Source organism: Cydia amplana, chromosome 18 (genome assembly GCF_948474715.1).
Source record: "Cydia amplana chromosome 18, ilCydAmpl1.1, whole genome shotgun sequence".
NCBI classification, from domain to species: domain Eukaryota; kingdom Metazoa; phylum Arthropoda; class Insecta; order Lepidoptera; family Tortricidae; genus Cydia; species Cydia amplana.
Genome location: NC_086086.1, coordinates 12,459,098 through 12,475,685, shown reverse-complemented (window position 1 = coordinate 12,475,685; position 16,588 = coordinate 12,459,098). Strand labels below are relative to the sequence as shown.

The 16,588-nt window shown below is 39.6% G+C and overlaps 1 protein-coding gene across 1 annotated transcript in view; it reads right to left on the bottom strand.

The window, feature by feature from the left end:
- Positions 1 to 5,229: 5,229 nt before the first annotated feature.
- The window catches only part of LOC134656328 (RNA-binding protein MEX3D), a 73,509-nt gene continuing 62,150 nt past the window's right edge, over positions 5,230 to 16,588 (bottom strand). The window contains exon 2 of the mRNA XM_063511841.1: positions 5,230 to 7,551. Coding sequence (XP_063367911.1) covers positions 6,665 to 7,551 — 887 coding nt within the window. The 3' untranslated portion in view covers positions 5,230 to 6,664. The remainder of the gene's footprint in view (positions 7,552 to 16,588) is intronic.

Genomic DNA, 16,588 nt, shown 5'->3' with positions numbered 1-16,588 from the left:
TCAACATAGATCGAAATTAATCATTTTACTCGTATTTTAACTTAGAGATTATATTTAGGCAATGGGGTTGGCAACTGTCAAAGATTTCTACTTTTGTTTTATGAGATTTGTATTAAAGGGCTTTAGCATCCGGCCATAAAATTAAAAACTAGCTAGACTAGATAAGATAAGATAAATAAGATAAAAGATAGTTTATTCAAGTAGGCATAATTACAATGCGCTTATGAACGTCAAATAAAGCTAGGTAGACCGGCTCCAACCCTACACCTCTGCCCCGAGAAGATTTAAATCCCCCCTCAATTGGAGGACCAGGACTAGGGCCATCAAGTTAAAAAAACAACAAGAATTGGACACTATTCGTAGGATTCACAGATAAAACCTATGGGCCCGATTCGGATTTTGAACTAGACATCACCAAGATTTTTTTAAGATCTAGCCTGTCAAATTTGACATTTACGCGATTCTGGAGATACTCATCCAAGTCACATCTAATAGATATCTAATGGAAATCGTTCGTTCAGACGATATTTTACCATAAAAGTGACATTGGTTGCCCGAATTGAACTGCAAACAAAAGAGAACTAGTTGAAATCTGAACTATAACGTATTTAGAATGGATCTAGTACGTGTCGTCTCTTGTGAATGTCTGAAGTTCGAATACGGCAGTATGTTGGCTAAAATACTTCGACCTATTCCATCCTGCGCGCCTACCGCGTACCACGTTCGACGTGTTGCCTCTCTGTCGCACTTGTAAATTCGTACGTAAGTGTGACAGGGAGGTAACACGTCGAACGTGGTTCGCGGTAGGCCCTCTGATCAGTTGGATCATCCAACTTGGATGTCATTGACAGTTAAATACCTCTATAACTTGTTCAAACCGACGTTATTGCGTGTAATTCTCTCGCAGATCGCTGATCTACGCAGGTGGTGCGTGTGGTTGAAGGTTACTCTATTTATACACTCTGGGTAATTACAATGTTGCATTTGACGAACCGCATTCATACACCGCGCGTTTGCTTACCGCAATTTTTTTTAACCTTTTCCACGCCGTGTCAAACACAAAAGCTGTCACTCAGACGCCACATCATTGAAGTGTCAAAACTGAAGTTGAACTTTATGTATATGCACGTAGCTCGATGTTGCTATGTGGTCTGTGACCGAATCGGTCTTTGGCGTTGAACCTACGGTGCGGATATATCGGTCATTGGCGTCCAAAAGGTTAATACGACGAACTGAGGTAAGATTGTCGTATTCGCACCACCTGACGTGTAGGTACACGTGTAGGTACACGTCCGGTGGTGCACCATCAACTAAGCACAAAAAGATAAAAGCCTTGTGTGTAGACTTCTTTTTAAATGGAATAGGAATGAAATTTTGATAAAAAGTATTGTTATGTTAAATTTAGCATGCGCGGGCGCCGGTATGCTGTGTGAAGCTCGTTGTGGTTATCAGTCGCCTTAATGCGAAATCTTAATAAGTACAGAACTCCCACCCCCCATATTAATAAAACTTAGCAAGTTTTAGCAACCTCTTAAAAACTTCTATTAATTTTTGTTCCTTTCTAACTGAAATTTCCAAAATGACGTAAATACTATTCCCCGTTATTTGCTCTCAACTAAATACAAGTGTACATGATTTGAATGATTCTCGGTTAGTTTCACTAGAATAGACCTCCACTCGCTATCTTCAGTTACCGTGAACAAGATGCATGTAACTGCGTCGAAATATCGGGAGATCGAAAACAATACAAAGGGTAATCACGGTTCATATCCCGGTCGATATAAGTCTAGTGCAATGTATATGCACTGTGCATGCATGCCAGGATGTGGTGCGTATACGCAGGTGGCACTTGCACTCGCGGGTGAAGGCTGTCCTATTTATACACTAGTTATCACTGTGCTTGATGAATAAGATCTTGTTGAGAGAGATTAAGATAAAATATGGAGCTGTATTCCAATTAGAAACATATGATGTTAATTTTATATGTATAGATATCAGTTTAGTCAAATATAGCAGGAAATGTTTCTGCATTTAGCAAGGTAGTGTATTTCATAAAAGTATCATTTCGATTATTCTTAGATGATTCTCAGAATGGTATTTATTTCTTTTAATACTCTAATAGGTACTATTATAATAAAGGTAAATATATTAAATTTTAGTGTAATCAATAAACTCTTATCTATTTATTATTTGTTCGCGGAACTAAAGCTAGAGGTACCTATTTCACAGTTTGCAAGTACGCATGTAATCTGGGGGCACGGCAGTGCCTCCGCCAAGTCGAGCAAAACAAAGAGGCACGGCCGTACCATCCTTTTCTCGAAGCGATTCAGGCCATTTTCGATGTCCTGTAATTTTATGCTTTCTATATCTTTCTCAAACCCACTAACGCTTTGTGATAATATTTGCTCAGATTACTAGTTAAGTACGTACTTTTTGTACTTACTTGCCTTAAACTTTTAATATTGCGTTTTACGTACTTAATTTTTTAATACTTTCCCATTGACTTATACATACTTACGTAGCATTTTCCTAGCTGGCTAGCCGTAGAGCCCGTAGAATATGTACTCCGTAGCGCGTGTACGGTGCGGCGATAGAATGCAATAGATTGCACGCTAGACGCGTAGCGCCGCTACGCCCGTAGCACTCCTAGTGTAGGCGAGTTACTATAGTTAGTTTTTTTTTGCATTAGAAAGAAGGTAAGCGATCTTGACATGTATTTTAATTGAAAACGCTTTTTAAAAATCAATAACTATTACTTATGAAAGCAGAAGAATATAAATGATCGCATTAGATTCATAATTGTTACATATTTGCCGTGACTTATTTAAACGTGTTTTTCAATTAAAAGACACATCAAGATTGTTTACCTTATTTCTAATGATAAAAAAAACGAACTATCTATAACGAAAGTCATTGTTTTCCTTCAGTTTATTATACAGCAAGGGCCGTATTTGAGATTGTATACCTATAGTATATCAGTTTAATTTCAAGCTCAGATTGTCACTCTTGTATTATCGACGTCAAAAATGTTTACATTTTTACACCTTACCACAGAATAAATAATACTAAGTACAGAAGACTCACTCTCTAACAAAACGCGTCTGTTACGATCAGCACAGATGTAGCCGCTAGGTGGCGACAGCGCCACGCGCGGCTTATGGCTTTCCCCAAAATTGGTGTGGAACGGATGTACTTTTAGCTACCTATAGCAAAGCGACGAAATCGCGGAGTGAGATACGCCTGACCTTACTCCTATGTAATACCTACTCGTAAAGGAGGAAAATGTACCTACCATTAACATTTTTAGTAAAAAAGTGTACCATTTTCTTTATTTCGAAAAGCTATCAAGTTTTGAGTTGTTTCCAATCAGTATCAGGAGGAATATCGAATTAAATAAAGAATAAAAGGGTCCAAAAAATTGTCGGTTTGGAGACGCATTTTCCACAGAACCCTCACAAAACGGACACCCAAAGTTGTTTTTAACAAGCTTTTATTAGGTCGACCTGTATGTAACTATGTAATGGAATCTAAGGTAACTAATTTAACCATCTTCCAAGGATCGTAGCGTCATGAAAATTGGCAGCTGTATGTAGTTCGGATGACAATACAATAATATGGTACTGTCGAACTGATCTGATGATGGAGACAGGAGGTGGCCATAGGAACTCTGTGATGAAACAACGCAACCTAATTGTGTTAGGGGTTTTTAGAATTGTCTCGATGAGTATTAGTTGTCTGTCGTAAGAAAAGTACAGTCAGCGATAAAAGCTTGTACCAAAAATGAAATTTTTGCCAAAAACTTATTAAATCACTCTTCGTGATTCTGGTCGAGAAACTAAATGGTACAAGTACCTACACTTGTTTCTGAAAACTCCCGCACACCCTTGACGTTGATTGTAAATGAATATAAAACTGCGAGGGACGCAAATAGATCCGAGTCTCTTAATTGGTGGTCTCGATTCGATTTCAGTAAAACATTTAGGTTCTATGAATATTCAGACGCCTATTTTGCAAATGATTATAAAATAGAATAATTAGTGTACAAATATAGATAAGACAAGACTGGAGGTCAATTAAAAAACAAGCCTAAAAAAAGCCTGAAATAAATGAAATTTTGTTTTTAGGGTTCCGTACCCAAAGGGTAAAAAACGGGACCCTATTACTAAGACCGCTGTCCGTCCGTCCGTCCGTCTGTCACTAGGCTGTATCTCATGAACCGCGATAGCTAGACAGTTATTATTTATTTATCGTATGGCATATGTACATGTCACTGGATTAAAATGTCAAAGTTAAGGTTGTAAGAAAATCTTAGTTAGAATTTCGCCCTTCCCAGGTACGCGACTGCTTCATCTGACAGGGTCTTAAAATCGTCTACTAGCTAGACAGTGAAATTTTCACAAATGATGTATCTCTGTTGCCGCTATAACAACAAATACTAAAAATAAAATAAATATTTAAGGGGGGCTCCCATACAACAAACACGATTTTTTTGCTCTATTTTTTGTTGATGGTGCGGAACCCTCCGTGCGCGAGTCCGACTCGCACTTGGCCGGTTTTTATTCTAATTTAACAATTTGCTAAGGTTTTGATACGACGCTAACGATCTTCTTGGTGATTGGCGCGCATCTCACGGACGACTTTTCACTTCATTTCGCATTCTCCAATCAACGTGAGCTATCTTCAAGGTCGTATCAAAATTCGATCAAAACCGTAACAAGTTGTTCAATCTGAATCGTGCTCCTGCTTTAAATATATAGCTGCGAAATAAACTGAAGACGGGAATACTTGTTGTTTCCGCAAGAATAATTTTAGAAATAGTATTCTCCGAGTTTTTCAACAACTACCTATTTAAGCGAGAACATTTTCCTTAGTCTTGAAGGAATTCAGAATACCTACTATGTACTAGGTCTTAATTTTCCGAAAGTAGACCAAGAATACTTTGCTTGCATTTCAAATGCATTTAAATTGCTTCCTGTTCAACAGGAATAAAGAATACAGTAGAGGTTTTACTGCGTTTTTTGTATGGAGCTTGTTTGGTTTCATGGAACTGGTACTTTTTTTACTAAATAATGGGAATAACTAAATTAACTAGAAGTTCTGCAGCGAATTGACCTTTGGACAGCCGTCTTTTGTTTTTATATGACACCCAACGATGATTTGACGGACGTTTGACAGATTGGCTGTCAAAAAGTCCGCACAGTGCAAGGAGGGTCAAATGAAAGATTCAGGTGGAAAGTTATAGTTTATATTTAGATTTATAATAAGATATGTAGTCTACAAAATTTCACAAATTTTCACAACGTTATTTGAACCTAAAGCGTTCTACCCATTTTATTATGAAAATAAAATTATCGAAATCACTGGATCTACACGCGGGGGGGAGGTTTACGCAACATTATTTTTAAAATATAATCTAATAGGCAGTATTTTAAATCTCGCGTATCTTTACATGAGTAAGTCAAAAACTTATAACGGTAAAAAAATAAAAAAATATCCATCCATAAACCTCCCCCCCGGAACAAAACAACGCCTTCCCGTACATATACAAACATATTTATTATAGTTACATTAACTAGATTATACAGAATAATGATTCCTATGAAATATAATTATGCATTCTTTAAATTTATTCAATAATGTAATAATAATACTTAATAAGTATCAATAGGTAATGGTTAGTCAATGTTCGTGCTACGGACTACAATAGTTATAATAATGAATGAGTCGTATTATTTCTTTATTATTTTATTACTATAATTTTATTACTCGATATATATATGTATACTATAACCACTAAACGAACATGCAGCCTCGGCCCGCATAGCGGGCTCTCATAATCACAAAAAAACATCGTCAACACATAAAATAATAATCAATAATAATCATACAGATAAAAATCATTCATAAAAACATTACAATAAAAATCTAAACATTAAAACACACTTAAAACAAACATTATATTAATATTATCATAATCATAGTGTGTAGTACGTATGTATAATATCATTTAAGCGAATAATCGTATAGTCAAAAATAGTATGAGCATGGCGCGCCGGGGAGCGCGCGGGGGCGCTTTAGTCTAACCCGCCCCTGCCCCGGGGCCTCACTACAACAAACATCAGCTAGGGCTCGCGCCATCGCCTACTCCTAGACTCTGAACAGTCAACAGGCCACCCGGCTCCCCGCGCCGCCCGTATCGCCTAATATATTATTATATCTTAATACTTTACGCTATTACGTTAGGTAAGCTTTATAAATTTTCGATTTCTCATTTACGCTATCAATAATAATAATTATACAACTTTTTTTAAATTTTATGTTTTTTTTTTCCAAATTCTATCGTAACGTACTTCGCTCTCTCTGCGGCCGCCAGCGCTCAGCTGCGGCCTTAATAAAAAACGTTCATAATAAGAAAATATATCGTGAATAACTCTGCCGACTTACGATAGGTAGGTTCGGCGCGGCGGACGGGCCGTGCCGGCGAGGCGCCGACTTTTGGCACCAGGATTTCGATTACGCGATTTTTATTTTTTTAATATTTTTATAACGATTTTTAAGTAAAAAAGATCGATCCCTATTACAAAACGTGCTCGATAAAACCACCGGTGTCGGGCGGTAGCCCCCGTCTCCGCGCCCGCGTCAGTGCAACTACCGAGGTAGCAGTCTACGAGAGGATGCGGATCGCCTGGTGCGCGGGCGCCGAGCAGGCGGGGCACGGCGCGCCGCCCGCCGCCAGCCGCTGCGCGCACTCCAGGCAGAACAGGTTGTGTCCGCACGGCACCAGCGCCGCCGCCACGCCGCGCTCGCCGCACACGGCGCACGCGCGCACCGGCGACGCCGCCGGCGACGGCCGCGTGCCGCCCCACGCCCACACGCCGGCCGCGCCGCCGCCGCCCGGCGACTCGAACGACGGCGACTCGCCGAGCCCCTCGTCGCGCTCCGTCGACGACCAAATGCCGAGCAGGTCGCCGAGCCGCGCGGACGAGCCGCCGGACGAGCACGAGCCCGCCGACGAGAAGGCGGCCTCCTGGTCGGGGCGGGGCAGCAGCGAGGCGAGGCCGGCGCGGTACAGCTGCGCGAGGGGCTCGCTGTCGGTGGCGGGCGCGGCGCCGGCGGGGCCGCCGGCGGCGCCGGTGCGAAGGGCGATGTGGGCCTCTATTTCCTTGCGGGCGGCCTCGACGCTCTCGGGGAGGCCGGTGACCTCGAAGACGGGCTCGCGCTCGCGGGAGGGTGTGACGATGTAGGTGTGCGTCGTGTGCTGGATGCGCTTGATGGTGGCGCCCTTGGGGCCGACGACGAGGCCGACGACGCGGTAGGGCACGCGCACCTGCGCGGTGACGTGTCCGGGCGCGCCGGCGGGCGGCGGCGGCGCGGCGCCGCACTTGCGCGAGGCGCGGATCTGCGAGAAGTGCTCGGCGGCGGAGAGGATCTCGCGCTTGGCGCGCGCGACGTCCTCCTTGCGCCCCGTGACCACGAACACGGGCTCCTCTCCGCGCACCGGTGTCTTGATGTACGTGTTGGTCTTCGCCCGCAGCGCTTTGATTTTGCAGCCTATAACAATAGAGATCAAACGTTAATGCCACGTTATTCTGGTTGAGTGGGCGCACGAGAGCTATTTACGGGTACAGGGCTTTTAAAAATAATTTAAGAATTTTGACGGAGGTCTCGATCATACTTCATCGGCGGTAATTTTTTATGTGACTGTTCTTACACAATATAATGTCAACTTATTACTGGCTTAGCTATCCGCTACTTTCTCTGTTGGCAACATGAAAGTGTCCAAAATACACATACAGAATGTTTTATGGCAGGATTTTTTACCAAGTTACTCATAGATTTAAAAGCAGCGCGCATACCACCTACCGACCACTTTAACTTGCGCATTCCTTTTGCAATTAAAAGAAGGCAACTATTTTTACTTGATCTAGTCGGCACAGACCCACTGCCCTAACCACATACATATTCATGTGATCATTCCCGCTATATAATCTAAGTATAATAGCACCTGTCGTATCGCCGTCCCTGTCGCGCCCCCACTGCGGCAAAAGCGTGGCAACGTAGCACAGCATCCAAGATGCGACCACATAAACTTGACCCGAGGAATTTGCATAAATTCTCCTTATGCCTTGCGCAGTATTCCCTAAGGAGTTTTCAAGGTTTCAAACCAAAATGGACGTCTCCTATTTTTGAAGTGAAAACTTATTTAGCGGCGCTGTGCACTTTTTGTGATGCGGAAAAAATGTTAAACTCGCGAGAGCGTAAGACGTAAGATGTCATTGAGTTTTCACTTCTGCCGGCACTCCCGGAGTGCAACCCGTTGTTTTTTGTTTTATTTTGTCGCAGTGTAGTCATGGTTAACAATCCAAAATTTTGATATAACGATTAGAGAGAGAAAACCGTTATTCACTTATTAATCCCACCTATCTTAAAATGGAGAGCTAATAAAATAAACTTAAAACTCAACACAAAATACGTCTAGTTCCGTTTATAGACTACATTGTATTCAAAAACATTAGACGATTTGAATACATCATGGGACAAAGAATTCCTAAACAAATAATGCCGCACGTGAATTTAAAGTACTTGTAACTTTTTTCCTCTAAGATTCGGATTTGTATGAAATGGCCGTAATTTTGAGGCCAAGGCCAGACATGAAGGCTATATGCCACTACGAATTGAACGTATTATGAATTCGAATACTATTTAAGCTAAAAGAGCAACTTTGAATAGTCGTCATACACGATAACTTAAACTGGGGGTCGCTTTGTATAAAGTTTTTTCTAGAATTATTAGAGTTAAAAGAAGAGTAAGAGGTAGCGTATGGGTTCGGTATATTATTTTGGTACGGAACCCAAAAAATGTTCTCTAATTCAGTTAGGATTGTAGTGTAACCTATAGGTAGTTGGTAGTTGGGCCATTTTATTTAAAGTTGTCCCCTACACTTTTTTTTTTATTTGTGAATTTATATGTTATTTCTACTCAGAATCACGAGCTCTTTCTATCCTAATAGGAGAAAAAAAGTGTTCCAAGGTTTTTTTCCCATTCCGTTACCATTATTTCATAGAGTTTGTATGGCGGTTTCGGAATGGAAAGATCGAAAAATTGGGACACTTTTTTTCTCCTATTAGGATCAAAAGAGCTTATGATTCTGAGTAGAAATAACATAAAAAAATCCCAGTTTTGAAAAAAAAAAGTGTAGGGGACAACTTTAAATAAAATGGCCCAGTTTTTACTCGTGCGGGAATAAGATTAACATTCGACGATGAGGAAAAGTGCTAACAGCGGTCTTTTTTTACACTTATGTACCAATAATAAAGTACCTAGGTACTTTATTATTGGTATATAAGTGTATACCTAGGTATTTAAACATTTAAATATGTGTAAAACGGTAAAACGGCCAAAGTCCTAACATTCAGTAGTCTTCCGTCTCGAGGCTACGGCAGCCTTCCGAACAACCCTGTAAGGCCCAAGTTCACGAACGGTCGTCTCTCCTGTACAACCTTATCTATTTTATGTATTATACGACGGTTATTCCGATTCTGTCGAATGAAACTAGGATATCGTGATCTCGGTATATTTAATAACCGTGTGGGATCGGAGAGCGCTGTTAAGGTTGGTTTTAAGGATCTGTTTCGTTCAAAACTATCGTTATTTATTTATTTATTTATTTATGAACCAGTATATCTTGACCTAGAGTCAGGTATTAACCGTGTGGTGCCTTTGGAATCGCACCATAAGGTTCTCTGTCGAATGGAACCGCTGTACAGTGACCTCAATAGGGGCAATAAATGTGAGAAATCGCAGAGCAATAAGTGCTGGTTTTTAGATGTTGATGCGTTCGTGTTTGGAATGATACTTCAGGGTACAAATTACTACAATAAAAAATACTTATGTTTACGACTGATAAGTAATGAAATTAATTTAAAAAAATAGCACACTCTTTTAGTAGAGATTTAGTAGTTTAGTACTGGAGATACAACAGAAGTATGTGACAAGATCAGTACATTACATTGTTAGGTATAACCATTATTGAAATGAAATGAACAATTAGACGCTCTTGCTACATGAAATAAACTTCTAAAAACCCTGACATTCACCAAGTCCCCCCGCAATCCTGACGAAGACCGAAAATCCTGAATGTCAGGGGAAAACTGACGTATGGCAACCCTACACTGTAGGTAAACCCTAGAAGGTATGTGAGCGTTTTCCAAAAAAAGTGTACATTTCATTCATGTCTTCAAAATATTGACTTCTTGGGCTCATTTTACTCAGAATCATTTGTACATTCACGCATCATACATAAAAAAATGTGTCCAAAAATTTCCTTTCCTGATCGTCACATCTTGTATGAAATTTTTTTTTATTTGTATGAACGTGACGCACGGGAAAAAAAATTTTTCATAAAAAATTTTGGGACATATTTTTTCATGTATGAGGCGTGAATGTACAAATGATTCTGAGTAAAATGAGCCCAAGAAGTCAATATTTTGAAGATATGAATGAAATGTACACTTTTTTTGGAAAACGCTCATATGTTATTGATGCTCTAATTATAATTAGGTAACGGATGAGTCCTACAATACAGAATAAGCGTTTCGGGCTGACAAATATAACTGCATGAACTATGTACCTAAATGAAATCCGTCACACCTTCAAAAGCTTCGTTGATATTAATCCATACAAATTGCTAATGCTTCAGGAGCGCAGATTTTTGTGTTCGTCAGCTAAATTATTAGCTTAACACCCTCAAATTAAAAATTCTAATAAAGCCTAATCCTAAGCTACTTAAGTATGTATAAGTATACTTAAGGAAAAGCGCCAAGAGAAGATACAAATACAATATTTTTCTACTCCAGCACTTAAATGTGTCAATTAAATGACTGACAGTGATATCTAAAGCAATGTCATTTGAATGATTTGTCTATAGGCTCATAAGATGACTGCTAGCAGTCATCTTATGAGTATAATACAACTGCTTTATTTTTTTTAAACATACAAGTTCCGATCATCTTGATTGAAAGAGGTATGTTTTCATTTACAATAATAACTCTTTTTTTTTTTTAATAATAACTCAATTTTTTTTAAATAATAACTCTTTTTTTTTAATAATAACTCTTTTTTTTTAATAATAACTCTTTTTTTTTTAATATTTTTTTTTTTTTTTTTTTTTTTTTGCTGCAGCTGTCATAGAAAAAGTAATGTATGCAACAGCTCATAATTGGTTCTTAAAATTCTCGGGTCTTTTTTTACAAAACTCGACTACGTCTCGTTTTGTAACTTCGACCCTTGAATTTCAAGAACCCTTATTATATCACTGTTGCATAAACTACTATTTCTACATAAACCAATACAAAATAGCCTTTTCAATACTGTTTCATAATTTGTATATCATTCACGTCCTACTAGAAATCCATCAGTAAAGCGTTAAGACGAAGTATCAATGTTCCCCACCCTCCCCCCGGCCACGCGGCGCGCGGAGCGGCAACGTCGCCCACGCGGTTACGTCGACGTAAATAATGCTGTCCCGCTCTTTTTGACAGCTGGTGACGTCGCGACATTATGATGTTACGACAGCGACGATGTGATTATGTCTGTCAGAGACCCGATTTGACCCAATTTTTTGGGTGTTCCGGAATTATACTGGCTTTTATCTATGGGAATTGTAAGTTCTTGGTCCGTGTTATGTCATTGCAATAGATGAAACAAATATGTACATACAGAAAACTTTTTTAAACTTCAAAGCGTCAAAAGCTACGGTTACATTGCCTATTTTTTTAAATCCTGTTTAATTATTAAATGTTTTTTCTGAGATATAGAAATACCCAGATAGCAATCATACAAATATTTGCTATTTACACGTACCTATTATGCTACAGATAACAGATATGCTTTTGACATAAAATGGATAAGTTCGCCTTTGCACTCGTGTTTTTGTGTAATGAGCTTGCTACTACTACCATAGAGAAATTTAATATTATTACCTACTAATATACCAATTTATATCAAAGTTTTACAGAAGCTTATTAAATGCGAGTATTTAGTTTCAAACGTTTCCACGATCAATAGAGTTCCACGAAAGGCGAAGGTAATACGGAGTCAGCCTAAGCTAGGAGCTAAATAAATAAAGCCACGTTTTCTCGGAAACTTCTTATGTAAGGCCTGAGTGGACGCTCGAAGCGGAGCGTTCGGCGGGGCGTGCAGCGTGGCGTCGGGCTCACAAGTGATGTGAGCAGCGTGCACTAAGGCCGCTCCTATACGCTTGCATTTGTTTAACATGCACGCCGCACGCCCCGCCCCGCTGCACGCTCAACTCGAGCGTCCACTCAGGCCTTAACATTAACCAGGGTGAATTCACGGGAAAGCAAAGATAGAGTTTGAAGTGAAGCCAACTGTGCTCCAGTTTTTTTATTTACTTGTATACGAGTCAGGGTTTACGAGTACCTAGAGTTTAGAGTCACAGCTAGAGTTGCCAACTATTTTTGGTGAAATATAGTATTTTCCAGAATAAGGCATCAAAAATTTCAAAAAAATATAGTACTTTTAGATAAAATACTAAACATAAGTGTAATAATATACCTACGTTTAATCGGAAATATAGTATTTAAGCGTACTATATATTTTTCCAAAAGTATATAGTACAGAGAGCCAAAATATAGTACAATACTATATAATATAGTACGATTGGCAACCCTAAGTCACACTGTAAATGCTTGTTCAAATTGTCAAAAATATTTTGATTTAATGGGTTATTGAGCGATTGTGGGACTTGTAAGGTTGATCTGTGTAAAACGGACCTCATTGTATATTTATAATTTATTTATTTTAACTGTAGCTTAAGGGCCAGTTGCACCAACCACGTTTGACAAACTGATCAACGTCAGCCGGCGCGCCCCGGCGCATTACTATGAAACTTTCCATACATAAAAAAATTTGCGAACTCTTAAAGATACCAACAGTTTGGTGCAACCGAACCTGACGGCGTGATTCGGGAAATGAATTAGACATTCACTAGATATGAAATAGTAACGATATGTGACGTTCCACGGCAAAAGGTAACCTATGGCGGTTGGCGCTTACGCTATTATTAACGCCGCTCCAATATTATCGCGGCCATAAGGTACCTTTTGCCGTGGAACGTCACATATCGTTACTATTTCATATCTAGTGAATGTCTAATTCATTTCCCGAATCGCGCCTTAAGCGAGTGGTAGTTTCACCAGAACACTGCCTTATACTTCATTCTCAGTACGACATTAAGTAAGTCAGCTAACGCATAGATTAGTATACTCGTATGTTGAGCTAACGTTTAGCTATGACGTAAATCTGAACGTTCATAACCTCGCATATTGAATGGATTTCCGTAACACGTGACGTGACCATCAGGTGCTATCGCAACCGGGGGTAGTTCGCTCAGGTCGTTGAACCCGGACAATAACCCCGGGTGACCTCCGACCTGATTTCAACTCTCTGCGCGCGGGCTAAAGTCGATTTTTGGGTGTGTAAACTGGACTGCAGAGTTATTTTAGGTCCTAAGGCTGTAAGTGAAATGGGGCTGTTTTCGTGAAAAATGCGAGGGCACAATCGTTTAGGATGATTAATAGTAAGGTTTTCAAACATCAATAGCTCGTGTATATAATGAAATGGCAACGGTTTTGACGTTAGAAGAGCTAAATGGATGGGTGCAATTAGGAGAAAAAGTGAAGTCTAGATTTTTCTGTTTAATAAAGCAGACGTGGATAAATGGGAGAATTAATCTTAACTAACGGATTAAATATAATAATTTTATATAAGAAAATATGAAATTAAAAAAAGTTTGAACATACTCGAGTATTGTAAACGATATTTATGTTATTACTTTGGGCCCGATTCGGATTTTGAACTAGATATTTATTAGACATAACCAAGATATGTCAGTGTCAAACAATTGTCAAAAGTGGCGTTTCTTCAAACAGAAAGATATATCTAATATTTGACGCATGTCTTCGAAACTTCGAATATGGCTGTTTATTCTTTTTAACCGACTTCCAAATCTAAAAGGAGGAGGTTATCAATTCGGTTGTATGTTTTTTTTCTAACTGTATTTTATGTTATTTTGAACCCGTAATCAAAGAATTTTTAGTTGGAACGCAAAGCCCGTCGTACCAGGAGAACAGAACACGATAAGAGCTGGCTCGCGGCCAGCAGGCTACGTTCGCACGAATTAGCATCTTAAACAACTTGGCAACACTTTCAACCGCCTCGGATGGGCCACTACGTTAAACAGCTTCAGTTTATCAAGCTACAATACAGAAAAATATATATTTATGGGTATGTGAGCTATCTATTTAAATTTAAGGGAACTTTTGAACAGTACATCATCAATATCATGAAATATGGTATCAGAAACATAGTATTCCGTCGCAAAAATATTCGCAAGCAAAGTAATCATTACATAGTATAAAGTACACTGACAATCCAACCTCTAGACTGAGCTTAGGCCAATTCTTTCATGTCACCGATGCTGCCAAAAATACGGGGGTGCGGGGGGACGAGGTGAGCGAATCCCGTGCCGTGATTGGTCCGTTCAAAGACACGGGACCAATCACGGCACGGGATTGACTTGAAGATGGAGTAACGCTACCGTATGTGTGGCAGAGGGGGTAGGGTGTCTAGAGGTTGGATTGTCTGTGATAAAGTATAAAACAAAGTCGCTTCCCGCTGTCTGTCAGTCCCTATGTATGTAGATCTTTAAAACTACGCAACGGATTTTGATGCGGTTTTTTCTTAATAGATAGAGTGATTCAAGAGGAAGGTTTATGTATAATTTGTTAACCCGTGCGAAGCCGGGGCGGGTCGCTAGTGTGAAAATAAAAGATAACTAGGTAGTACTAAACATAGGCATAAAACTAGTGCATAAATCGTAGAGCATTGCTACGCGCCTACGCGGGCAGTGCACCCTGCTACGGCGTAGCAACCGGGTCAGTGCGCGCGCCAACATGCTGTCAAAAGGACATAAGCGCCAAGAAATGTATACACGCTTTGGCCTTTTCGATTTCACGCGGTGCATGAAAGCGCAAACTGCCGTTTCCTTTTCTACGTGGCTTGGTGTATAAATGCCTATGTAATGTAAGTACTACGTATACGGTAGCATTTGATAGTATGTAATATATTATTACATATACATAAATACAGTAGAACTAGTTTAATACACCATTTACTATACCAGCAACTTCTTTTCATATTTCTTTTCACGGTTAATACGCTTTTTCGCGGTACCTACGAAATATTATTACTTAAATAAAATCATTCAATTAAACAGAAAAAAATATCTCAGAAATATAATACCGGGGGGGCATGAATAGAAAGAGTAGCAATTAAGAACAAACAGTTGTTTTTAGGTCGCTGAGAACAAACTTTATAGGATTGTTTTCTAGTACCAAGAATGCTGTAATCAAATTACTAGAGATGCCCCGAATAGTGGTTTTGGCCGAATACCGAATATTCGGCCCCTCTCTCGGCCGAATACCGAATATTCGGCGACCGAATATTCCGCATGAGTTGCGAACATTTTGAGTCATTATGAAAACTGATCGCTAACAAAGCTCAACGTTAGATGACGTTAGATGACGTTAGCTAAGATATATTTTTGTTGAACAGCATTAATGAATAGAGTCAAACAAAACAGACTCATGATAAAAATAAAATGTTTTTAATCAACAAATGCTCAAAAAAGGGTCTTCGCATTTAACTACTTTCCAAGAACACATTCTAAATATACCTACTTGCATAGTTTTTGGTTATTTTTATTGTGCAATTTTTCTTTTTAAGTAGGTGCAACAGATATTCGGTATTCGGCCGAATAGTAGGCAACATTCGGCCGAATACTGAATATTCGGCAAAGTGGCCGAATAGGCCGAATACCGAATAGTTGCCGAATATTCGTGGCATCTCTACAAATTACTGTTTTACCTGACATCCATTTACTATTATGATCCTATAGACCAGGGATGTTGCGAACATCCGCATCCGCATCCGCAACCGCGGAACATCCGCGTTATTTTCAACATCCGCATCCGCATCCGCATCCGCATAAAATCGATGCGGAGCTTATGCGGATGCGGATGTCGAACAAGTCGGTACAGGAACGTCTTAGCGGCGGCGTAAGTGCTAGGTAATTTCGTCATTACCTATAACGAAATCGTCTAGATCCAGAAAAGTCGGCGAAGTTACTGTTTATTAAATATAACGCACCTATATTCTTGCTCAAATACTAAACGTTTGGTTTTTTTAATAAAAAAATACTAAAAATGTAATATTTGACGTTTTCTAAGTACCTAATCTTGACATCCGCATCCGCATCCGCATCCGCGGATGTGAGCCCTTAAAAATCCGCATCCGCATCCGCATCCGCGGATGTCAAAAAATCTGCATCCGCAACATCCCTGCTATAGACATTTCACACGTCGATAGGTATACTTATATAAATAAATAGTCATACAAATATGCTAGAAAAGCTAAAATTTATCTGATATAGCAGAAAGGGGACGATATAAAAGCCCTTAAAGCATTTTATCCCTTACTCAAAATATAGGTCAATCATGGTCATAGA